This window comes from Accipiter gentilis, chromosome 18 (genome assembly GCF_929443795.1).
Source record: "Accipiter gentilis chromosome 18, bAccGen1.1, whole genome shotgun sequence".
NCBI classification, from domain to species: Eukaryota; Metazoa; Chordata; class Aves; order Accipitriformes; family Accipitridae; genus Astur; species Astur gentilis.
The window spans coordinates 28,768,344-28,793,535 of record NC_064897.1 but is presented as its reverse complement, the minus strand read 5'-3'; the positions used below and the strand labels follow the sequence as shown (position 1 = coordinate 28,793,535).

At 51.2% G+C, this 25,192-nt stretch overlaps 1 protein-coding gene and 1 long non-coding RNA gene across 7 annotated transcripts; both read right to left on the bottom strand.

Moving 5' to 3' along the window:
* Positions 1-127: 127 nt before the first annotated feature.
* Positions 128-21,789, bottom strand: L3MBTL2 (L3MBTL histone methyl-lysine binding protein 2). 6 transcript variants are annotated; one of them, XM_049822007.1, is made up of 19 exons: positions 21,709-21,789; positions 18,536-18,867; positions 17,838-17,921; positions 16,491-16,758; positions 16,112-16,245; positions 15,641-15,764; positions 14,564-14,643; positions 13,523-13,640; positions 13,104-13,238; positions 12,359-12,447; positions 10,778-11,009; positions 9,980-10,059; positions 8,088-8,192; positions 6,741-6,888; positions 5,801-5,883; positions 3,712-3,946; positions 2,878-2,943; positions 1,813-1,935; positions 128-924 (listed from the first exon to the last, which is right to left on the bottom strand). In XM_049822007.1, the coding sequence occupies exons 2-19, from the start codon at positions 18,821-18,823 to the stop codon at positions 815-817; spliced, it is 2,502 nt and encodes an 833-aa protein (XP_049677964.1). In that variant the 5' UTR covers positions 18,824-18,867; positions 21,709-21,789; the 3' UTR covers positions 128-814. The 6 variants fall into 6 exon arrangements, with proteins under 6 accessions (XP_049677964.1, XP_049677963.1, XP_049677965.1 ...); XM_049822006.1 differs by lacking the exon at positions 21,709-21,789 and having other exon boundaries at positions 18,536-21,434; XM_049822008.1 differs by lacking the exons at positions 2,878-2,943; positions 21,709-21,789 and having other exon boundaries at positions 18,536-21,434.
* Positions 21,790-21,864: 75 nt separating this feature from the next.
* LOC126047829 (uncharacterized) lies at positions 21,865-23,198 on the bottom strand. The gene is made up of 3 exons (XR_007508714.1): positions 22,968-23,198; positions 22,389-22,506; positions 21,865-21,883 (listed from the first exon to the last, which is right to left on the bottom strand). It is a non-coding gene; the product is annotated as an uncharacterized LOC126047829 (long non-coding RNA).
* Positions 23,199-25,192: the final 1,994 nt, after the last annotated feature.

The following is a 25,192-nucleotide window of genomic DNA, read 5'->3' as shown; positions in this document are numbered from 1 at the left end:
CCAAAAGACCCAAAACGCTGTTTACTTATACCAACCCACCTACAGCCCTCTTCGCCCCACTTTGGCTAACCCTGGTATTTTGGTGACCTGTAAAACAATACACAGGCCTTTGGCCTCTTCCTCAAGTTTAATTTGCAGGGCTTTAGGGTACAGATCATAGATCAAATTTACAGTAGGACTGCTAAAAAATTAAAAATTCAAACAATGCACCATGTCCTCTGCAGTTCTGGGTTCAAAAAGGAAGAAATGATGACACTCAAAAAGGTCTCTTGCTCCCTCAAGAAGCATCACCATCCCTTTTTTTTTTTTCTTCACTTCTTTCCACTCTTCCTCTTCTGACTTTCTCAAGGGTTGCAGGGCCTAGACCAGGGAGCACAGTACCAATGTCCTACGAGGGCAGCGGAATTCCTGACACATGTGACCTGCACATATCATCTCAGACTGCAGCTCACCACTTCCAGCCACAGCCGAGAATCCAAACCGCCCCTTCGTGCTCTGGCAGCCTCTTCCCCCGTTGGGAGCTCCTGCTAGGAAAGGTGCCTTTAAAGCCAGGCACACACAACCCCAGCAGCCACCCTGGTCAGGCTCCTCAACGTGCCTGCAGCCTTTCTGGAGCGTGTTTCCCAGGGCTTAAAATTACAAGTCTGGGGGAAACTTTCTTGCACACCAGGAAAGCAGAGTTATGATATTACAGGGTGGTTTGCTTCAAAAAGGGAAGGCCCTGTTAGTCTTCCGCTTCCCTTTGCCAGGACATTCCCCAAAGAGCCACAAGTTGAAGCACAGTCTGCTGTGGGCAGCTGGGGATACTCCAGGATCAGTCTGTGACCTCCTGCTTTATGCTGCTGATGGGAATGGGAAGCTCTGTGGCTCCAAATTCTGCTATTGAGGGGTCGATGGTTTCTTCTTTCACCTGCACAGCAATGACTGGCAAGAGACAGAAAAAGAGAGGGAAAAATAAGTAAAATCAACCCATGCTACCTTGCTCTACCTGCAGCACCCCAGAACCAGCTCTGTTCACGCAGATACTGAACATGTCCCAGGTTTCCAGCCCACTTCTTGAGGGTCCCCTACCACAGGCAGCCCTGTCTTGCTAGCACAGATCTATCCATGGTCACAGCAGCAATCGGGATGGGGCTAAACCCTGGCAGCATTCAGCTGCCCGCTCCCAAGAACAACTTCTCCTAGGGCAGAGGGAGGAACAGCCAGTGTGGTCCATTCTCTACCTGCTTGGGTCTCCACAGGGGAAATTAAACCTCTGTGAGCAGCAGGACCTTCATGAGGCTCCATCCCCATGTGCACAAAGCACCTCATCCACCCTCTTCCCCAGCACCCATTAGGGTTGGCAGGTGACCCAGCTGCCAGATGCTCTTCTGGTCACATTTCTTGATGCTCAGTATTATGGGGTGCGTTCACATGCTGTGACAGCCCTTATGGGGACTGGGATGTGACAGCACACTTTTGACATGTCCACTTTGTCTCTCCTCCCTAACTGACCTCACACAACCAGGCTGCTCGGTAGGGCAGTCAGGCCCTCAGCAGGCATCACCAGTATCATGGTATCTAGCTGTACTGGTGCCACCAAACCTTCTCAGGAGGCAAACCTTCCCAGGGAAAGCAGGCAAAGGCTTTCTTCTACTCTCTCTGTCTCTGGAGGAGTGGGGAAGGACATTTTCATGGTGCGGCCTTTCCCTGCCTGGGGGCACCCATGATTTAATGGCCAACAGGCAGCACAGGCCTCGGGAGGGCCGGTGGCACACAGGGCGCATGCGAGAGTTGCATGTGGCTGCTGGGTAGCGTAACTCGTTCCCTTACTCTCATCAGGTGCTGGCTCTGGCAAAGCCTTGCTGGCAGCTTTTGCTTCTCGTTTTATCTTCAGGGTGGAAGGCTTCTTGACAGTCTGCTTGATGTTGCGGCTTTTGGCAGGTAACTTTTTTCCTTAACAAAGAGATAACAGAGCATGGGGAAAAGTGTGTTTCTTCTCCCCTGGAAAATCAGCAATCCTGCTCCACTGAGAAACCACAGGCCAGGCACCAGCACAACTGACCAGCAAGCTACACGGTCATTAGCTGCCAACTGGTTACTCGACAGAAATGGCCTACTGGAGAAAAACTCTATAGTCAACACCTCAAAATATGCTCCTCCGTGTTCTCCTTCATTAAAGGCAAGGCACTTCAGCATGTGCTTAACTTCCAAGGAGCAGGTCCTGTTGGAATTGGTCTGGAGTCAGCTTTGCTTACCTGTCTGGGTCTAGTCCTAGGCAATAGGCACGTTGGCTGCAAGGCATGGACACTGTAGCATTAATGTTTTCATTTTTAGCTGACGTTTTTATTTAAGTTGAACGTCTTTATATTCTTTAGATGTCCTTTCCTCTCCACCCCCCAGGAAGGAATTTCTTGCCTGTCTACACATGATTTGCCACAGCTACTGCAACAATGACGACAGCGACAAGATGAAACAATAACATGGTCCAGCCCCGCTACTGGCCTCTTCACACACCTTAAAGGCCTTCTTTCCCTCAGCACAAAGCAGGCAGGGTTGCTCTCCAGCTACCCTCCAGCTGCAGCAAACAGTCTCCCTCCGACCACGGACACAGTAGGGAAAGCAGCACAACCTCACGCCTGGAAGCAAGCACCGTCTATACCTCGGCCAACAGAAAACAGACCACAGAACAGATCCTTCCCACACACACAGCTCTGCTCTTTTAGGTAATAGGGCAGTGATGGAGGATGAAGCTGTGTTGTCAGACCCACAGCTGACTGAGGGCATCCACAGCAACACAAGGCCTCTCTCTCCTGCTCTGACGGGACATGGACAGGGTTCCTCTAACTGGGCCCAGCCTGCGAGCGAGCGGGAGGGCACTAATCAAACATCACTCACTCTTCTTTCCATAGGGTTTCTTCTTCTTCTTGGGCACCTCCTTGGCCTTCACTGGAGTTGTGGGCTCTGTCATGGAGATGAGAGGGAAACGAAAGCCAAGTCCCATAACCAGTAGGTAACTGGGATGAAGTGACATAACCGAGAAACAAGATATACCCGTCCCCCCGAGCCAATGCCCTCTTCCCAAGACAACCAGCTGAGGGGAAAGCAAGGCTCTAGCGTAGTTGCTGTCTGTGCTTCCAGGCGAGGGCCCAGGGCGGCAGGCTGGGGCAGCGTAGGGGAGAGAGGCCCAGTAGAGATTTGGCAGGGGCAGTAAAGAAACAAGATTCGTAGCTTGGGACAAGAAGGAAAACATCTGCAACGGTGAGGCAGTGGCCTCCCTGTGACAAGGGAAGGAATCAACACTTGAGAGGGATGCTCTTACCTTTTACAGACAGAGTCATAGAATTGATAAGAAAAGGGAGCAGGGGCCAAGCTCCCCCTGCTACCTGGCTGAGGTTGTAGGTACTCTTAGTAAAAGGGAGCTGTACAGGGACAGGACCACCTAGAACTCTACCCAGCTTCATTGGGAGCAATTCTCTGTTGGTATGCAGGTGGGGGTACAGAGGGAAAACAGAGCCAACCTCAAATCTCAGCCTGTTTTCTCCCCACCACAGACTCCTCCTGCTGCCAGCTGCTAGCATGTCTGGCAGCAGAGGAAGATTTACGGTAGCCAGCGCAAATCAAGGAGGCAATTTTCTCCTCCCTACAAGGCCCAGAAAAAGGAGGAGCCACTCACAGAGCGGGAGGAAATCTGCCTCTAGCATTAAAAACCACAGTAAAATTTTCACTCACCTGGAACAACAGGTGGTTGAAGCTGGTAGCCTGTCAGCTCACACCACCCCACAGGATAAATGTCTGGAGACTCGCAGTCCACCCACTGGTCATACTCGTTGTCCCAGCCATCAAAATGGATGCTAAGGAGTCGGTGGACCACACGCTTCACCGTGGCCACGCAGATGAGCCGGGGCTCCATCAGGTCCACTGCTTCCACCTTCATGCCTGCCTTGAAGCCGTGGTTTGGGCAGTCCTGAGTGCAGAAAAAATGAAAAAAAGGAAACCCAAGGCCATTGCACCCAGTCCAAACCCACCTCTGGCCACCAGCACCCTAGAACAGGCTTGCCTCCAGCTTAAAGCCAGCAGAGAGAGAACAAGCCCACAGTCACACAACAGAATGAATCAGTCGCGTAACAGAAGGGGGCACACGTGGAAAGATCCAAGGCCAGCTGTGTCCTTAGTGAATCTCAGCCCAGCCCTTAGAAACAAGATCCTGACCTAGGGGGAGCAGCAGGCAGCAGTTAAGGGACACCAAATCAAACCATTAAGCTGAGATAGCCCTGGGAAATCAGAAAGACCAGCACAGGCCCAGGTGCTGCAGCAGTTTTGCTGATGCAGACCCCCTCCACCCACATGCCAGCCACATGGCCACAGGCAATAAGCAGTGCAGAACCCACAAGGAGCCTACAGCTCCTAGAAACACTAGAGAATCACAGGTCACACTCAGAGGGACCAAGATATCATTACATCCACAAAGGCATGACACTGCTTGTCCCGACCAGCCAAACAGGGCCTTTACTTGGAGAGCACTTACTCCTGTGCCTTGGGCTCTCCTTAGAAGTGCTGACTGGCAGCAAAGAGCAGCCCAGTAGAGACACTGGATATTGTCTATCCTGATTTCAGGAAGGCTTTTGACACTGTCTCCCATAAGATCCTCGCAGAGAAGACGATGAAAGTATAGGCTGGATGAGGAGACAGTGAGGTGGACTGAAAACTGGCTGAGTGGCTAGGCCCAGAGGATGGTAATTAGTGGCATGGAGCCTAGTTGAGGCCAGTAATTAGCAGTGTACTCGAGGGGTCAAGACTGGATCCAATCCTGTTCAACATCTTCATTAATTATCTCGATGACATGACAGTGTCACATCAAACTCAGCAAGTTCACTGGTGATACAAAACTGGGTGGAGAGACTGATACACTAGAGGATTATGCTGCCATCCAGAGGGACCTTGACAAGCTGAGAAATGGTCTGACAGGAACCTCACGCAGTTCAACAAAAGGAAATGTAAAGTCCTGCACCTGAGGAGGAACAACCCCAGGCACCAGGACATGTTGGGGGCCGAGTGGCTGGAAAGCAGCTTGGCAGAAAAGGGCCTGGGGATCCTGGTGGACACCAAGTTGAACAGGAGCCAGCAACGTGCCCTTGGCACAAAGCAGGCTAATGGTAACCTGGGCTGCATTAGGAGGAGTGTTCCCACCAGATCGAGAGAGGTGATCCTTCCCCTCTACTCAGCACTGGTGAGGCCACACCTAGTATGCTGTGTCCAGTTCTGGGCTCCCCAGTACAGGAGAGACATGGACATACTGGAGAGAGTCCAGCAAAGGGCCATGAAGATGATGAAGGGACTGGAGCACCTCTCCTATGAAGAAAGGCTAGGAGAGCTGGGACTGTTCAGCCTGGAGAAGAGAAGGCTCAGGGGAATCTTATCAGTGTGTATAAATGCCTGAAGGGAGGGTACAAAGAAGATGGAGCCAGGCTCTTCTCAGTGGTGCCCAGGGACAGGACCAGAGGCAACGGGCACAGGCTGAAACACAGGAGGTTGGTTCCCTCTGAACATTGGGAAACACTGTTTACTGTGAGGGTGACTGAGCACTGGCACAGGTTGCCCAGGGAGGTTGCGGAATCTCCATCCTTGGAGATATTCAAAAGTTGCCTGGACATGGTCCTGGGCAACCTGCTATGGGTGACCCTGACTGAGCAGGGGGTTGGAGAAAATGACCTCCAGAGGTCCCTTCCACCTCAACCATTCTGTGACAGCCAGAGCTCCTGCGCTCCTTCTTGCTGACTGCAAGCATCCCTACACATCTCTTCTTCCTGGCAGCACTCACTGTGTTGAAGAGCCGTGGTGGAACAGGTCTTGATTTAGTCTTTTCCAGGTAACTCTCCCAGTTGAAGGTCTTTGCGTCTTGCCCTGCAGCAGGAAGAAATGGTAAGAGGGGAAGAAGGCAGCCACTGGGTAGACCAGCTGGGGGAAAAGGCAGAATAGGCAGGAAGGAGGCATAGCAACTGGTTGCAAAGCGGTTTCATGAACCAGCACGTACAGCCTGATCTTGGACATAAATCTAGTGCACAGATTCCATGGCATTCCAGCACCCCCCTCCAGCAGGCAAATACAGAAAAGTGCAAGCCGCAACTCTGAATGTATTTAGGCCACAGAGAAAGGTGAGGAGAAGCAGCAGGCAGGAAGAAGTATGTTCAGAACACACCACCAAGACCAATCTTTCTCCCACCAGCAGGAACATCAAAGGAAGATAGCATAGCACTGCACAAAAGTGTTTCAATACAGAAATTCAGAGCAGGCCTTTTTGGGATATGGCCAGATGAGGTAGTAAAAACACTCCTAGGGACTCCGCTCAGGACTGGTCTCAGACTTATTCATACAAGAGGAACAGAGGTGATTCCTGCCACTTTTAAGTACTGAGTCAAGCGGCAATGGCTTTACTTATCCCTTCCCACCCTCCTTGTCCTTTAAGCTTTTGATTCTGTTCAGTTTGGTGATCGTACACCTCTCCCACTGATCCACCAGGAGCTAACCACCATGCCATTAATGCCCTTTGGAGATGTTACTTCCTTCCATAAAGTACCAAGACTTGGTATATGGGCAGAGCTCAGATGGACTGGCTCTCTGAACCAGCCCTATCTCCCCCCAAAACAGGCAGACTGGGACCATGTGGTTTTGATTCATCTGAACCTGACACCTCTCAGAAAAGCACAGCCCAGCAGATTCTGCATGCAGGTTTGTACCACACGGCAGAGTCCAAATCTCACCTTTTGGAGGGGTCAGTTCGATGCTGTTCTTCTGACAGAAGTTGACAGGGAAGATGGCATGCGAGGAGGCATGATAGCAGAACCAGTCAGAGCCATCAGCAGATGTGGCTCCATCAATGCTGATCATGAGATACCCATCCAAGAGGACCTGAGATGGGAGTGAAGGGCATGAGTGTAGAGCTTCACTTGCTCTAAAGCCTCTCCTCTCAAAGGACCCCCCCAGATGGATCACAATTGCCACTAGAGAGTAAAATGCAATGTTATATGTTCCAGGGCACGCAGTAGCTTCTCCTGATATGTTAGTCAACACAAGCTGATCCCCAAAGCAGCAATTTCTGCAGGACTGGGACCAACACTAATAACCTTGTGAAAAGGACTCAGCCATAAAAAATCAGGAGCTCCATTCTCCCTCAGAAATGGGCTTTATTGGCAGCCCAGAGACCTACACCAGCCAGGTCATGAATTTGTTACTGGGCAGAAGGGAAGAGCACCACCTTCAGACTTGCCACTTCCTACAGCAACAAGACTTGTCCCATCCTGTCACTCAATGGTAACTGGTGCCTACCAAATGTGATAGGCATGTCTGCCCCAACCTCTTCACATTTCCAAGCAATGGCTGAAGGAAACGTTTTACAGACACAAAGAGCTTTCCTAGCAACCCCCTGCCAAACCCCAAGTGTCAAATTCCTCTGCTTGGGTTCTACAATGGCAAACCGCTTCTTGAGGGAGAAGGAAAAGCCCAAGTTGATGCTATACTTCAGGACACGCAACACACCTCACTGAGGAAACCTGGCCAAGCAATTTACTTCTCAACACTAGCACAGGAGTAGAGCTCATTACCACCTCATGGAGAGAGACTGCAGGAGACACATCCATCCTCAGCTTCCTGCACCGGTGAATGCTGCCCATACAGATACATCCCATTCCCTACACATAGGTCATCCCACAACACTTCCCCTCTCCTTTCTCTCTTCAAGGCAGCACTACAGAGGCCTCTCTTTATGCATGCCAAGAACTGGAAAACAAATCTTCCCTACTGCATGCCCAAGGATGAAGGAAGGGTGGCTGTCAGTCACACACACTGGACAGTTAGCTTGCAGACCAAGCATGCTCATCTTCATGCTATCCACTTAGGCACACATGGGCAACTGCTGGTCTCATCAGCCTCTCAGACCTCTGAGGTAACGCCCCAATTCCCTCCACACACCACCTGCCTACCTTTCTTGACAGCCCTCTCTTCTCCCTCATGCAAAATCCTACCCGGTCTCACTCATTTGCAAAGACCTGAGGAGAGGCTGGGTTATCTCAGGTAAACACAGTAGACCCCCTTCCACCCACTGAGCTTACCTTGCAAACAGTGGCCACGCAAATGTTGCCCAGATTCAGGGGATCAATGGCCTCCAGTTTCATGCCTTCCTCAAACCATCCACCTTCAGCATAGACAGCCCGTACCTAAGGGAGACCATGCGTTGTCAGGGTGTGATGGGTTGACCCTGGCTGGAAGCCAGGTGCCCACCAAAGCTGCTCTATAGCTCCCCCATCCTCAGCTGGACAGGGGAGAGAAAAATATGACAAAAAGCTTGTGGTTCAAGATAAGGACAGGAGAGATCATTCACTAATTACCGTCACGGGCAAAACAGACTCAATTTGGGAAATTAACTCAATTTATTACAAAATCAACAAGAGCAAGGTAATGAGAAATAAAATGAAATCTCAGAACACCTTCCCTCCACCCCTCCCTTCTTCCCGGGCACAACTTCACTCCTGGATTTCACCACCAAGCCCCCCCAGCGGCACAGAGGGACAGGGATGGGGTTTATGGTCATCACACATTATTTTCTGCCGCTTCACCTCCTCAGGGTGAGGGCTCATCACACTCTTCCCCTGCTCCAGCGTGGGGTCCCACCCACGGGAGACAGTCCTCCACGAACTTCTCCAACGTGGGCCATTCCCACGGGCTGCAGTTCTTCACGAAATGCTCCAGCATGGGTCCTTTCCACGGTGTGCAGTCCTTCAGGAGCACACTGCTCCAGCGCGGGTCCCCCACGGGGTCACAAGTCCTGCCAGAAAACCTGCTCCGTGGGCTCCTCTCTCCACAGATCTGCAGGTCCTGCCAGGAGCCTGCTCCAGCACGGGTTCCCACGGGGTCACAGCCTCCTTCGGGAACCCATCTGCTCCGGCGTGGGGTCCTCCACGGGTTGCAGGTGGATATCTGCTCCACTGTGGACCTCCCTGGACTGCAGGGGGACAGCCTGCCTCACCAGGGTCTTCACCACGGGCTGCAGGGGAATCTTCGCTCCGGCGCCTGGAACATCTCCTCCCCCTCCTTCTTCACTGACCTTGGTGTCCGCAGGCTTGTTTCTCTTACATGTTCTCACTCCTCTCTCCGGCAGCTGTTTCTCCCTGTCCCAACTTTTTTTTTTCCTTCTTAAAAGTGTTATCACAGAGGCATTACCACTATCACTGATTGGCTTGGCCTTCGCCGGTGGCGGGTCCGTCTTAGAGCCGGCTGGTATGGGCTTGCTCTCTCTTGAACACAGGGGAAGCTTCCAGCAGCTTTTTACAGAAGCCACCCCTGTAACACCCCCCGCTACCAAAACCTTGCCACACAAAACCAATACACAGGGGTATGGGAAAGTTCCATCCTGACACCAAGCGTAAGTGCAAACAGGATTAGAGCTTCTTTACTTGGCTCAACCCAAGTTGGGAGGGGAAAGAAGAAGTATTACAAGAAATACAAAGAGGCAGCCAAACCAATGTTCTGTTTGTGTCAGTAACCTCCTGCCAAGGCTCTGGTCAGTCAGAGAACTGGGCCCAGCACTCAACTACTGCTCCACAGCAAAGCAAGCCTCCTTCTCACCTCAGTCCTTATCAATATGATCCAGCTCCTTGTCAGAACTGGTCTCTCCCATGCAATCGTCTTCCCTCTCCAACTCAAAGCTCCAAGCAACTGCTTGCCTTTCAATCGAGTCTCTCAATCTGTTGTTGTCTTTTAGTTCTTCCATCTTTCTATTTTAACCTGCCCTTGCCCAACCACAGCCTTTACACCCCAAACACCTTACTGCCCTTTAGCTGCAAGAGAGACAAATGAGCCATCCTCAACAATCCACACAGCAATATATATATATATATACACATATATATATATATATATACATACACACACACACCCCCAAGGAAGGAAGTGGTATCATGGCTTCCCCTGCTGTGGCCAACACAGAAAGGCATACTTGTCCTACCTTCTTAAACAGATAAGGGACAGCATCACAGTAAATCTTCCGGAAGGTGGGATGGTTTGCCATGTCACTGCGTTTTTCTTCTGTGAGGAATGGAAGAAACAAAGAGAGCTAAGAAACCTGCAGGAACTGCAGTAAGAAAACACACTGGTTATTAATTCTCTGGTGAGAGCTCAGCTGCTATAAAAGACCTAGATCAGAGACCATGAGAAGAGTAATAAAAAGAACAGGTCAGTCCCTCTACACCTTCTCGTAACATAGGCTGTGATGCAGGGCTTTCTCAAAAGCAGATGGCTGAGCTTCCTGAGCACTAGTGATGACACCTATACATGCAGCTGTAATCACCAGAGAGAGGCAGCAAGGAAGGGAGACACAACCAAAAGGATCAGCAGGGCTTGAGTCTTGGTCTTTTCTGCCAGTCTAAGCTTATCAACAATTCCTCTCTGTAAAGTCCAGAAAAACACAACCTGACGGCATCCAGTCTTACAGAAGCCAGCGTGAATTTCCTCAAAAAGACTATAAACATCTCTGATGTTGCAAACTCTGCATTCTCACACTGTAGGCATAGACTATCTGCTTCAGGTAAGAAACCCTACAGTCCCCCTGTCCTGACCTATGGCAGCAGATCACTGGGCTTTTATCTATCCAGGGGGAAAAGCAGCAGACACATGAATACATAGACTTTATCTGTCGGGTCCTGAGGCAACTGCCTGGCTGCCAGTGTGTCAAGACTGGTGTCAATGGCAGGGTCCAGGCAGTTCATAGCAAATCAGAAGATGCTTGTGGTGGCCTGATCCCTACCTGTCTTCTTCATGCTATGGCCCACTCTCCGTGACCAGCCCACAGGATGGATGAGGGGACTCCACATGTGGCACCAGAAGTCATCATCGCTGTCGCCATCCTCATAGAGGAGTCTCAGTCTGCCCCCGATCACTGTGTCCACCACTGCCATGCGCGTCCGGGACACATGGCTTTTATCCACCACCTCCACTCGCATGCCCTGCCGGAATGGATACTTCATGCTCTCCGCCATCTAGCAACAACCAACAGAGGAGTTAATCGCACTTGGTGTTTTCCTTCCCCAAACACTTCAAACCTTTCCCCACAGACATCTTAGCCAACCTCCTGTGCTGCCCAAAGCTGACTGGGAAACACCTCTGGGAAGGGATGCATGGGAGTGGGTTCATCAGGGGGATTGGGCAGCTGCCAACCCCACACACGACAGCATGGTTGGGCACATGCACCCTAAGTGCCCCCTGTGCTGTAGCCTTATAACAGCCACCCCCACACTGGCCCAGCAGCTGTGCTCAGCCAGTACCTTGTGTGAATGTTCTGAGCATGAGAAACAGATGTCCCTTCTGTTCAGCAGGAACCCAGTGAGGAATTGCGTGACTTTTTCAGTCATGAGACCATAAGGTTTCAGGCTGGAAGTTAGAGGCATAGCTACCCAAAGGGCAACAGGATTTTCAGTTGACTTTAAAGGTAGTCAGGCCCTTATTTTCACTTTTTTACTGTGATCAGAGGTAGAGCAACATGATGGTCTATCTGCCAATTCCACCTCCAATGCCAGTTACTTTGCAAATGATATTGACAACATCTGTCTCCCTCTACCACTTCCCTTCCATGGCGTGAGCTTTGAGCTACAGGCTGCAGCCCAGGAACAAGCATTTACAAACATCCTCTCAACCTTCTGAGGAGCAACAAGGGAAACACGAAGTACGTCAAGGTCTCCAGCTCAGTATCACCAATTACCTTGCACACAGAAAAACCCATCACCTGCCTTCCTGCCTGCTGTCTCTGGGACCATCTTCCCTATCTGTGGTTTACAAAGTTGCCAGTGACAAAAGAGTCTCTTCTCTCCCATAAGATCTAACCTCAGCGCAGGCTACACAAAACAACCACAAGCGCCATAAAGCTGGCAAGGCCACGGCGCATGCTTCCATGCACTTTGAGGGAGCCCGCACTCCTCTCACTCCCCACAAGCTGCTGTGCTACCAACATTGAAGGCAAAGGTTTTTGACTCAGAGCCATTCTCCAGCACTGAAACAGGGCAGGGAAAGGCCAGGCTGGAGCTGCATTGGCCTCTCCCTTCAGCAAAAAAAGTGAACTCATCCCCAGTATTTTCCAGCACAAGTTGACATGACAACAGCTGTTAAAGCCCATCTGTGACCCAAAAGAGAAACAGTTGTGCTTGACAGGGCATAGGGACTGTGCCATTACCAACAGCATCATGACAGGTGTCTCACTGCCCCGTCCTGCCCAGGTTTCAAGGGGACACATAGGAGTTGCACAGATCAGAACCAGACGAGACATGTTACATGCACAACAGCTCTTGGCTTCGGCTTCATTTCCACACATAAAATGACAGCCTCCCACATTTACCTTGATGTGGAAATCCACTGGGATGGTCCTGGCTCCCACCAGTTTTTTCATGAGGTAACTTCTCCAGTCAGTGTACTTAGCATGGATAGCTACATATGAACAGGGAAAAAGCACATCTTTATGACCAAAGGAATTAGAGCACCACATTACACCTTTCTTCCACTCTGAGAGTCCGTTTGCATTAAAAGGCCTTCTTCACATTCAGATCCTGTACCTGCTCTCAGGCAGACACCGTTCTGCAAGCTAGCCCTCACAACTGGCTGCAAGGGATCACCATTAACAGAACAGACTGGGCCAAGCAGACATCCAGCTCCACTGATCTAGATGTGGAAGTGGTATTAGAGCAAAAACACATAAGTCACACCAAGCAAACCTCAGCTTGCCTCCTAACTGCCAGTGGAGCAGGGAATCGATCCACTGCACTCCCCAGAGACTGTCCAGGTTGTAGGACCAAAAAGCTCCCCCAAAGGTTAAAGTCAGGATGAACAGCCACCCGCATAAGCCTCTGTCCATAGGTCTGACACCAGCTTTGCATCCCACACCCCCAGGTCAACCACAGGGAGATGAGGAGGGAGCAATCCAAGCAGTCTCCAGCTTCCCAAAGAACTAACTGTTCCCTGTAACTCAGAGCACAAACGGAGCTGTGGTCCCACGTACAGTGGGAGCACCTGGCTCACTGCACTAGGCATATACCAAGGCTCCTCCACACCCAGGCACATGCTGACCCCTCTCGCCCCAAACTCACTTTGTGGTGGTACCAGGATTTTGCTGTTGATGGCACACCAGCCAATGGGGTGAATATCCACTGTGCCCAAATTGCACCAGAAGTCGTGGCTGGCATCATTCTCAAAGCCCTCATATCGCAGAAGGGCCCTGTACCCTGCCAGGACAGAGCAGACAACCAGAAAAGGGCTTTAGAGGCCAGGCATTTCTCCTCTCCCTGTTGGGCACCACAGGCTTAGTCCCTACAGCACAGCCTTCAGAGCTCTGCATAGGTTATCGGAGCTTCTCCAGCCATTCTGAAGGCAGAACCATCCAAAATCTCTCAGCCGTTGCAGAGCTCCAAAGAGCTGATGTTTTGCTTGACCAGCTACACTCGGCTCTCTAAAGCTTCTCTCAGAGGTTAGCCATCCCCAGCTGTCAGAAATTGCATTGGAGACATACCTACAGTCTGGATGACGGACGCAATCCAGTACACACGGCTGGGGAGCACGGCATCACTGTTCAGCACTTCCACTTTCATCCCTTTCACCACATCATCCCACTGATCGAAGAGCGGCACCTGAAGGATTGAGGCAACCACGTCAGGAGAGGGACGTTGACAGTTAAGAGCAGGGCTCAGGCCCTTGTTCTAGCTTTCAGAGACATATTTTAGGCAGCTACACTTTCACCTTAGGCATAGGCTTGCATGTGTTACCCTTTCTGTATCTGCCAACAGGCAGAAATGCAACCTAACTGTCCCAACACTGGGGTGTTCACTGAGGATCCCAAAAGGCAGAACGTTGTATAGCACCACTTAACTACTGCCAGCTGTGCTAGTATCCCAAAGTAGCTGCTGCCATTCCTCTAGGGTATCAAAATCTCTAGCCATCAATCAAACTGCCATGCCTTCCTGACCTATCCTCAAGAAGAAAGAAATTTTGTTAGTATTATCACAGATCACAACTCAAAAGAAACATAAGAAGTGAGTCTTAATACACAGAGAGGCTAGAGCTGCTATAATACCTAAGAACTGCCATTCTTCCACATACCTGTCTCAGCTACTTGGCCCATAAGGACTGCAAATCAGTATGATAGGAACCAGACTTGCTGGAGGGGCAGATACTGCCAGGCCCCCATAAGCAGAGTTCTGCCCAGCACATCACCCTGTGCTGTGCTCACCCACGCAAACCGCAAAGGCAACCAGGAGCTTTCTGCTGTGCCCCTGAGTCAGAACTAATTCTGTCCCCACCCAGCACTGGGCCATCACCACCAGCAGTGCTTCTATCAAGTCCCCCTCTGCTTCCTCCCCCCTAAAGTCCTGGTCCCCTTGTGGGACTCCCATTCTTAACTGTGAGAAGTCCCAACTTCTTTCCTGGCATCAGCTGAGGCTCAATAACCAGTTCCTCAGGCCTCTCCCCACCACTTGTCACAGGAGTACAGGGGAGCCCCATGCATATGACAGGCCCCATGCACACTGTGAGGCACAAGTGAAGAACAACTCACGTGTTTGAAGCAGCTGACAGGAGCTGCCTTGAAGCCATGCTCCTGCAAGTACTTTCCCCAGTCAAAGCCCAGGACGAGCGCTATAAGCAGACATGAGAGCAGAAAATTAGGTGAGATTACAGAAGAGGCACAGAGCGCTCAGTTACCTCTAGACTACAGCTTGCAGCCACGTTGCAGCCTGGTCTGGGACAAAGCCCTCTGCCCCAGCACATAGGGACTCTGAATTCCAGTGCATCTTCCCTGGTGGAGAACTAGATCCTACAAGCACACCGGGACCAGCCCCCACAAAAGGCACAATATATTTTTAATCAGTCCTTGCTGTCACTTGCTTTTGCGAAAGGGGGGACAGGAGGAGCAAGAAAAGGGGTCAAATCCAGCCCAGGGCTCAAGCACTCAGGGGAGAGTAGAGACTGCATCCTTTCAGCGCTAAACCACTTAGCAGCTTTGCCTCTCAGCAACACTGCAGGGTCATAGCAGCAGTGCTTGCTTCCCCAGAGGATGCTGGGAAAATCAGAGTGAAGCACTGGGATATTCAACCCAGTCACTTCTGATCCAAGGCTACAGCTCTGCTCCAGCAGCAGCATGCTCAGGAATCAATCCCTACTGCCACCCCCTGGGGCTCAGTTTTACCCCAACAGAGCAGCTTGCTACTCCTTCAGCTGCAGTGACTGGCTGCTCAAGTTGATCAGTGAATAACTCTGCTTAAATATAACTCCCCACAGGCAGTGGGGCAGCGAATGTCTGGGAGCAGCAGGGCACCTTTAAGTCAGCTTTGCCAGTAGTTCACAAGACTGTGACTAAAGAGCTTATGCTTCGGCCCAAGTTGCACCAGGAGCAAGGATGAGGCTGCAATAGTGGATGGACAGGAACCCACCAGGGCTCCGTTAGCACCAGCAGGGAGAGGGAGATAGACATGCCCTGCATCCTGCCAGCTTGTGTTGGAGTGATCCATGCACATTGTTTCAGTACAAGGCAGTGTACCAGAGGTGAGGAAGTGGACTGCAGAGCTTATAGCCCTCCAGGTGTCCCCATTTCTGTGGCCCCAGCAGCTGTACCTCACACCTCAACTACACTCACCGTCCTGGCCTGTCAGTGTCCCATCTGCCAGCTGCCCTGTGCCCTGTGAATGGAGGAAGGCCCCGATCTTGGCCGACCAGGCTGCCTTGTGCAGAACTTTAGCTTTCTTCGTTGGTGGCTTCCCCTACAAAAGAAGCAACATTAGGAACATCAGTACACAGGAGAGGAGAGGAAGCCAGGCTGTGCAACTGGCCAGCAGGACATGCATCTCTTCTTTGGGGTGATTTTCAGGTTTCAGCATTTTCACTAATGCTCACAGGAATAAGAAGAAACAGCAGGTAAAATATAACTGTGTCCTTCCCCAGCTTCTAGGAAGCATCACTGTTCATCTGGCATGTACTCTGTGGGGACTTCAGGCAGAAAGAACAAGTCATGGTAATGGCAGTCTGATCTTTAGAGAGAAACCACCCACCCCTGTGTACAGGCATGTCCTGCTCCATCCCCAGGGAAGAAGACAGGGGTTTGACTCACCTGCAGTCTGGCCAGGATGCTGGCCTTCTTGGAGTTTGAGGAGTAGCTTCTGGAGCAGGAGACGCTGCAGAAACGTTTGGTTTTGGAGAAGAAAGCTTCCCTGGTGCCCACAATCCCACACATCTCACACACAGCTGAGAGAAGGAAGGCACAAAAATGTGAGCAGTTAGCAGGGTCAATGCACTACAAGGACAGAGCTGAGTCCAGCTAACCCTCATGGCACATAGCAGCTCCCCCACCTAGCCCAGAAAATGCAGTCTCAATCCAGTGCTGCTCCCAAAGCATATTCAAGGTGCAGTCATACACCCTTCCGCTCCCCCAGCCCTTGTTCATTCCATCACGCACCTCCTTTAGGTAGAACAGGCAGGCAGTGCAGTACCTGGCTCGGAGCCGCTGTCCTCTGTGAGCCGGCCTATGGACGGCTGGTGCACAGGAGAGATTGGAAGTTCTCCAGCTTCCCAGTCTGCCACCTCATCGTCACTAGATTCATCCAGACAGGAGCTGCTGTCACTGCCCATGCTGCTGTTGTAGCCCCGGAAGCTGTCATAACCCCCAAAGATGTCCAATTCATCATCCTCCTCGTCATCATTGCCTTCCTCCTCCGTCCGCTCCAAAGATGAAGTTTTGTGGCAGAAGGTAGGCACCAACTGAAAAAAGAGCCAGTCTGCTTTAAAATAGAGGTTTTACACCTCACCCCACAATAAATCTGCCTTCATTGCCGGAGGGGGCCATCTAAGACTGGGGAGAGGCCTCAGGGTGAGCAATGAGTCCACGTAACATCCCCAAAGGCAGGATTCTGAATCCCTAGCAGGGAAGCTACTACCCCCGCAACAGGTCCCTTTACAGCTATTTCACAGGCTGCATTCTGCTTCCCAAAAGGAAACAAACAGCCACAGAGCTGCAGCTACATAGAAAAAAGTTAGAAGAACATGGAAAGAATACAGGGAACTACACTGCCATGCTGACAAAGACAGGAGACTGCATCCTTCCAGGCACTGTCTCTCCCAACACAGTTGCACAGCACAGCAGCGCAGACACCATCAACATTAAAGTCACTGCAAACTTCCAGCGCAGAGCACAAAGCTGAACACTCTGGCCACCATAGCTCACAAGACCAGTACAGCCTAGACGTCAGCAGGACAAACTTGACTCTGGAAAAAGCTCACGTTCTTTGGAAACTGCATAGTCCATAGCTGACCTCAGTTCAGAAGCTGCATCAGCAGGACGACGGAACGTTCATTAAATGTTTTTGCCTACAGCCAGATGTCTCCACAACTAAACATCTTCACTAGCTCTTTGTACTTGCTGTAAGGTAACAGCAAGAGAGCAGAGAGGCAGTGACTGAAGAAAGAGCACAGAAATCCAGTGACTGTTCCTCAGACCAGAAGAATCTTGAACCAGGCTCCAAATAAGCACAAAAGAAGCTGGGAGAAGGTGTTAGCAACTCGTGAAAGAGCAGCAAGAAGGCAGCATCAGCACAGGGAGTGATGGAACAGAAAGGTAGACTGGAACAGCCACACGAGGCATAAGGATACAGTTGTTCATCCAAGCGGGCAACAACAAAAGATCAGTGGCAAGTCCATCACCTGTCACCTGTCAGTGCTAAACTCCCTCCGATCCCTGGCTCCTGGGTATTATTATATACAGAGGAACGGAAGATGAGACTTTGCTCAATGCCGCCTCCCCACATCCTCCCTGGCTTTCACTCAAAACAGACCCAAGGTACCCGGTGGTTCCCTGAGGACGGAGTTGCTCTCCTGCAGATCCACATCCTCAGACAGCATTCCTGGCGTCTGAAAGGCCTGAACTCCTCCGAAAAAAAGCACATTCATCTCTCTCTCGCCCCTGTCTGGGGGTGCACCTTCCTTCAGCTCGTAGGAAGGGAGGATCTCTGGATCGTTCCTCTTCCACCAAACGCGAATGAAACTCGCGGACACGTTACAAGTTCCCAGGGCTGACAAGCAAGGACGGCACCGCCCGCAACCCCCTCAGGGGGGCGAGGGGGACGCAGAGGCCCGTCCGGCCCGGGTCTGACCCGTCATCCCCTCCGGCACCAGCCCGGCCCCCGGCAGCGCGAACGGCCGCGGCGGACACAACACCACGACGGCCAGGAGGAGGCGACCCGGCGCTCCTCGTCCCCTCCTGGCAGCCGTTACCCCGCTAACCCAGCCGGGGCCTCGCGTCCTCCCTCAGGGCACCGGGCGGCCCAGCCCGCTACCCCAAGGCTTTCCTCAGCACCCTGCGGGCAGCTCCGCGGCTGTAGGAGCGGACGGCTCCGCGCCCCCGGCCCCGGAGGAGCCCCCGGCCCGGCCCGGCCCGGCCCGTCGTCGCTCACCTCGCCCCCCTCCTGCTCCATGGCTCCCAGGACGCCGCTAGCCCGCCTCACCCGCGTGGAGCACGTCCCCCGTCCCCCCAGCGGCGTACCTGATTGGCGGGAGGCGGGCAGAGAAAACCAATCAGCGAAGAGCTTGTTCTCGCCTCTGTCTCTCTCCCCGCGGGACACGACGGGAGCTGTAGTTCTCTTCCCGCCACGGCGGCGGTGAGGAGAGGCGATGGCGGTGAGGAGAGGCGATGGCGGTGAGGAGGGGCGATGGCGGTGAGGAGGGGCGATGGCGCCTCACGGCGGTCCCGGCCCGGGGCGGAGGAGAGCTCGGGCCCCGCTGCCGGCTCCCCGTGCACGGCGCCGGGGGGGTGCCGGCGGGCCCAGCCCATCCGTTCTCATAGTTCTGGATTAGTGCTCTCACTTCCAGAAGCTTCTGTAAACAAGAAAACGAAAAAAAAACCCAAACCCCCAAACCCAAGAAAACCCCAAACTTCGGCCCCACGGACAGCTTTGACGCCCAGTAACCATCAGCATGCGGGTGCAAACGTAGCATCCCTGAAACAACGTGAGCCCCACGGAGATGCACAGCTGGGGTTGTGCGTCCTAAACGTTAACGGAGGATGCCTCAAAGGCCTGGTAAGGATGTCATTTGAGACGGGAGGAATGCCTTCAGCATGGCAGCACCTAATGTCACACTAGCAACGCCTTTGTCCCTGTCCTGCACCGCTGACGTAACCAGCGTGTCACCCAGGCCGGGCGACCCTCAGCGGGTGCTGGTAAAGGCTGCCAGGCAAGCAGGGTGCAGAGGACGGAGAACTCACTCCTTCACGCCCACCCTGCCCCGCTGAGTCCGAGAACCATCCAGGAAATAACCCACACGAGTTAATGCTGCTGCTCCCTACCTCCTCAAATCATCAGTCTCAGATGTCAGGCAAAAATAGATGTTTTATTTGGCAAAGAAAGTATTACCTATACAAAAGAGGTCTTAAAGTGCTTACTGTGCTATGCAATTGGTTTTAAAATTTTTATGCATTTATAGCATAGCTTTGTCGTAGTACGAATGCTCCTCTCCCTTTTGGCTTTTTTTTCCTACATGGAAAAGTAGTGTGGTCTTAGCGGTACTGGTAGCAACATTCCTCACCCCAGCTCGCTGTCAAGAACAGCCAAGAAGCGTCTCACTGTATGTCTCTGGCATAAATTCTCTCTTACTCAAAAGGTACGTCACCTGCAGTTAGTTCTATTTCCCATTCTACCCCTTTTATTTTGTTATCACCTTCATTGTGTTGACAAAGAAGAAAGAAAAAAAAACTCCTACCTGTATTGAATATTCCTACTCTGTACAGACCTTGTAGCGAGGAGCTAAACAAGTAATGTGTGAGGCACATGCACAGCTCCTCTCATGTGCAGACAGTTCGGCCTTAGTTGCAGATGAAAGTAAGGCAGCATGGAGAAGGTTCACTCCAGAGGCTTACCTATGTTACAGATATGCATGGATTGCTCTTCCAGACAATCCAAAGGCACTAACATGAGGCTACAGCCTGTCGATCTAAACGCAAAGGAGCGTCACTGTCAGTGTGAACCATGCTTAGAACCCTGGGCAGCGACTGGGGTCACAGCCTAATTATAGAGGGACAGTGGCAGCGAGCTTGCAAAGCCTGCTGCGTTCAACTCCATCAGCAAATTTCTGTAGCGTCAGGGGTCCTCCAGTTTCAGGTTCTGAAAACAATCCCACAGCGCTCTTAAGAAATAGAAAATTGCTTTTAAAGTATTTAAATAATGTAGTTGATAATAAATTATAAAGGCTGTTGCTCCCTTGTGTAAATCCTGCCAGACAGTGCACTGCATGACAGACAACAAAGCTGTTTGCAGAAAAGACACAGATACAAAATTAAAGGTTCATTAAATCTTTCTGTTGCAGTAATCATTCCTGTAACACATTATAAGCTATTGCTGGTGCACATCCCCCACTTCCTTCCCAGAGCGCAACAAGCAGCACTGCTTCCTTATGTCACAGACCGGCTGGCTCAAGGCTTCGTGAAAGCTTAAGCAAAAATGAGTTCTGCCTTGACACAGAACAGGTTTAAAGGCAGTCCCTATCCTGTGGCTGTTCATTTGTCATTGCAGTTCTAAATAAACGTTTTCAATAAATAAAAGTATTTAAATAATTTCATTTTAATTTGAATCAAATTCAGATTGGTTAAGGAACACTTATATTCTCTTTAATAATAAAAACTTTGCTATGTAACATTAATCGTAATGTCTTTGTAAAGCCAGCTCCTTTCTTCAGGGATATAACAGCACTGACAATCTCAAGAAACCAAAACCCCAAACCTAAGATTAGATTTCACTTTTCCTATCTCCTTCCCTACTGGTCTCTGTTTTGATGCCATCTGAAGTAAAAATTTTAGAAAGATCTTTATAAAAAGGCTGCTGTCAGGTGAAAGCACCGGAGTCCATGATGCAATGGGGGGATTATTCCTGCAGGACAGAGGCCAGGCTGCTTTCTCAGAGCTGGACACAGGTGCTCAGCTCCAAGCTGTGCAGCTGGAGAAGCTTTTTGTACTTCAGCAGCAGCTCTATCCCTTATCACCACAATTTCCTTTAGGAATCTTGGCACACTGGCTCTTTGTGCTCATCTACTGAGACTGTCCCCTCACCCATGCTCTGGGGTGGGGAGCTCATGCTCCAGGTCCCCAGGCTTCATAAATTCATCTGCTGCTCCTCCAGAGCCTCCTTTTTTAGTCTTCTACTCTGTCATTTCAAAGAGCTCATGAGAATCCTGGCAGTCCGTGGGCCTAGTTTCACTTCAGCACCAAGTGGCAGCCATTCTCCTTACAGGGCCAGCTTCCAAATTCTTCAGCATGGTGGGAAGTCACACAGAACTTTAGTAATGCTTTTGCTCTCACTTCCTATGCCGACACCGTAAGAAAACAAAAAACATTGCAAGGGTTTCATTTTTGTCATCAGCACTGGCAGCCATTTTGAAGAAAAAATGCTTATGACTTGTAGCCCTTGGTCATATGTTCACAATACTGTCTTTGAAAAAGGAAAGCAAGGTAGAAAAGCTTGGAAAACCAACAAGCAAACAGAAGAAATAAATAAAAAAAAGAAGAATTCTGCTTAAATTGTAGCAGACTAATTTTACAAATTAGTAAACACTTTACAAAGGTAACTGTGAAATGAAAAGAGGGAAATGGTGACCAGCCTGACCATGGTGACCATGACAGTAGAGGATTCCCCTGCACCAGGTATTCAGTAACCCAACTGTTCTTACTTGCAGACGTCCCTGGCTGGGGCTGTCCCATATTGGGCCCTTGATTCATGGGAGCCTGTGGCATGCCCGGAGCATTTGGGATCATGTTTTGCTTCTGCAGCCTGGTTCTTCGTTTCTCCTCCAGCTCCTTCTGAATCTTATAGATCTTCTCCGCTAGCAAGTGATAGTACTCTGCCTGTTGGGGAGCAATACAAGTCAGGAAAGGAGGGGGGACACACATTAAGCAAAGGCAACAGGTCATGGTGATCCAAGCTCGGAAAACAGCCTTCCACACACGCGTTTCAGCTTGGGTGGGGGTGGCTCTCCCTTTACAGGGGCTCCCGGACAGATAGGAGGGCAAAACCAGAGCACTGCTCAGGGCATTGCTGGCAACCATTAGACCAACACCAGACGTTTCTCTTCTCGTGCCCGACACTTCTTTGGGAGAATCACAGTGAAGAGCTTCACGCTGCCTTCAGGGAACCCCGAGAAGTCTCAGGCACAGCACAGCCCAACGGGCACCCCCCCTGACTCCCGGCACACCCAGGCAGAAGCCTGCAGCTGGCTGGTTCCTAGACCCCATCCAGCAGCCCCTGAACACACGCTTCCTCAGCCTGGGACTCTCATCTGTGCTTTCCTCTCCAGTCACTACGCAGCTGGGGGAGAGACACACGACTAGATGACCGAGGACGACATCTCACCCAGCTGTTTGCCGATTCATACATATCCCCTTCCACTTTCCGAGCATATGCCACCAGATTCTCCATACGCCGATCCTTCAGTGCTGCAGGGTCAGGAGTAGGAAATATGGCTTGGACTCTGGGGGAGGGGAAAAAAAAAAAAAAAGAAAATCACGCAAGTGATTAGGACGTCCCCAGGCGGGGACATCAGCACTAACACCAGTGATCTGATCTGAACACAAAGCAGCAAGCAAGTCTTCTGACAGACTGTGGCACAGCTACTGCTCCTGGGGGACGCTGCCTCCATGTCCATGGCTTGAGTACAGAGCTGTCCATGGCTTGAGTACAGAGCGGGACACTTCCACGACAACAGCCCCAAAACAGCAGATGCAGCTCCATCCATCTTTCAGGCTTCTGCTTTCCCTTCTCACGGGCCCTGACAAAACTCACTCCCTGGCCCCCTGGTTTTGGAAGCCAGGCTTCCTCCTGCTCCCCCCACCTCAGAAGCAGCAGCTCACCCAACAGCAGATTGTTTTGATACTAGCTACTCACAATTTATGAACAAGGCGGTTTCGGATTGTTTTGATAATAGCTACTCACAATTTGTGAACAAGGTGATTTCGGAGATCCTGACTAATGACTTCTCCATGCCATTGCTTCTGCCTGCCGCCTGACAGGACGGAGCCTCCTGACCCCAGACCGAGTACCTCGGGGCTCAGGCCGACCTAACGCTGCTGCATCTCCCCAGGGAAGCACCGGCTCCACAGCCCTCACCCACAAAAACCGAGCGAGACGCTGCAGGGGCGGCGGCGGCGGCGGCGAGGGCGGGACGAGCGGTGGCGCGAGCGGAAGAGGCACCGCCCCTCAGGCGCCAACGGCCAAGGCGCGTGCGCGGGGCCCCCCAACGGCCGGCGCCGCCTCAGGCGGGAGCGTCCTCAGCGTACGCCAGCCTTCTCTTTTTTGGGGTGTTTTTTTGTTTTTGTTTTTGTGTTTTGTTTTTTTTTTTTCCTTTTAAAAATATCCTCCCCCCGGGATCCTCGGGCAGCATCTTACCTCGCAAGTGCAAGGCAGCCAGCGTGCGGGTCGTGTTTCCTCAGGCAAGGGCAGGTCCTGGGCTGTGTGAGGACGGTAATGGCGTGCCGTTGGTGCTTTCCAGTTGTCTGTCGTGCAGCTTCCAGAAAACCCTTGTCAGACCATCCTTAGTGTTACACTGATGTTCTTAGGTATTTACAGCATCTTGTCATGAAATCACGCTGTGCAGTAGACGTAGCCACTAAACAGTTCATGTGGTGAACAAATTGCCCAACCCCAGACCCAACCGGCATCCCAGTTCAGGGCACAGACGCTAAGTTAGCCTGTCCTTCCTTGCCATTTTACTGCCACGCTAGGTCTGCCAGTACATGTCAATGCAGCTTTACATACAAATACTAATAAAAAATAAAACAAAAATTGTGTCCAGATTTCACACTATGCCCAGTTCCAAGGGTGTCCTGAAAAGGGGAGAGAAGAGTTAACCGTCTGGGAGATAAAACTCAGTTTTGAGTACCTGCCCCATCCCAGTCCCCCAGGAAATCTGCCTTTTGAGTGCTGAGCTGTGCTGCCTGTTTGATTCCTCCACCAGCCTGGGAAGAAGCAGGGTACCACCATGTCCTGCCAGGTCACCTTCGCCAGCAGAAGGGGCAGCCTGGAGGACCAGTAAGTCCAGCTAACAGCCGAAGATGAGATGTTACAACATCCACACGGCCTCGCGCATAATATGCAGTTCACCAAGGTGGAAACCCCTTCACATATGCTTTCCCAAGCCACTGTTAAGGGCCCTCTCTCACCGTTTGTGGTGACACTGGGGAACTGGGTCCAGGTGGCAGAAAAAAGACCTGAAATCCTTCAGTACAAGCTCAGACTGAGAAAACGGCAAGCAAACAGAAGAGCACCTGAGGTCTTTATTTTCAAACTCATGATTTTTGGGGTTCTAACTTCTGGCAGCTCTAACCCAGGCAGTGAATGTGGTCACAAGCCCTGGCAGCACAGGTGCTGTTGGACCCAGGTCACACCTCAGGCCTTGGGCTGCCCCGGCTTTCAGTCGACAGGCCTGGTGAGATATCTGCCGCATGGCTCTGCCCTGGTTTCAGCTGGGATAGAGTTAGTTTTCTTCTTAGTAGCTGGTACGGTGTGTTTTGGATTTAGCGTGAGAATAATGTTGATAGCACGCTGATGTTTTAGTTGTTGCTCAGTCGTGCTTACCCCAAGTTAAGGACTTTTCAGTTTCCCGTGCTCTGCCAGCAAGCAGGTGCTCAAGAAGCTGGGAGGGAGCGTGGCCAGGACAGCTGACCCAAACTAGCCAAAGGGATATTCCATACCATAGAACGTCATGCTCAGTATATAAACTGGGGGGAGTTGGCTGGGAGGGGCGAATCGCTGCTTGGGCATTGGTCAGTGGGTGGTGAGCAATTACATTGTGCATCACTTGTCTTTTTCTTGTTTGTTTTTTTTTTAATTTTATTTTATTTCATATATTCCTTTTCATTACAATTATTATTATATTTTATTTTTATTATTGTTAGTATTGCATTTTATTTTACTTTAGTTATTAAATCATTCTTATCTCAAGTTTTACTGGTTTTTTTTTTTGATTCTCCTCCCCATCCCACTGGGAGGAGAGAAGTGAGTGAGCAGCTGCGTGGTGCCTAGTTGCTGGCTGAGGTTAAACCATGACAGGCTCCCAAACCTCTGCACACCAGGGAGACACTGTACTGGGAGCTCATTTCAGTGCCACACTCCAATCTTCACACCTTATTGATGGAAAAAGGAGGAGGGAAAGACCCACA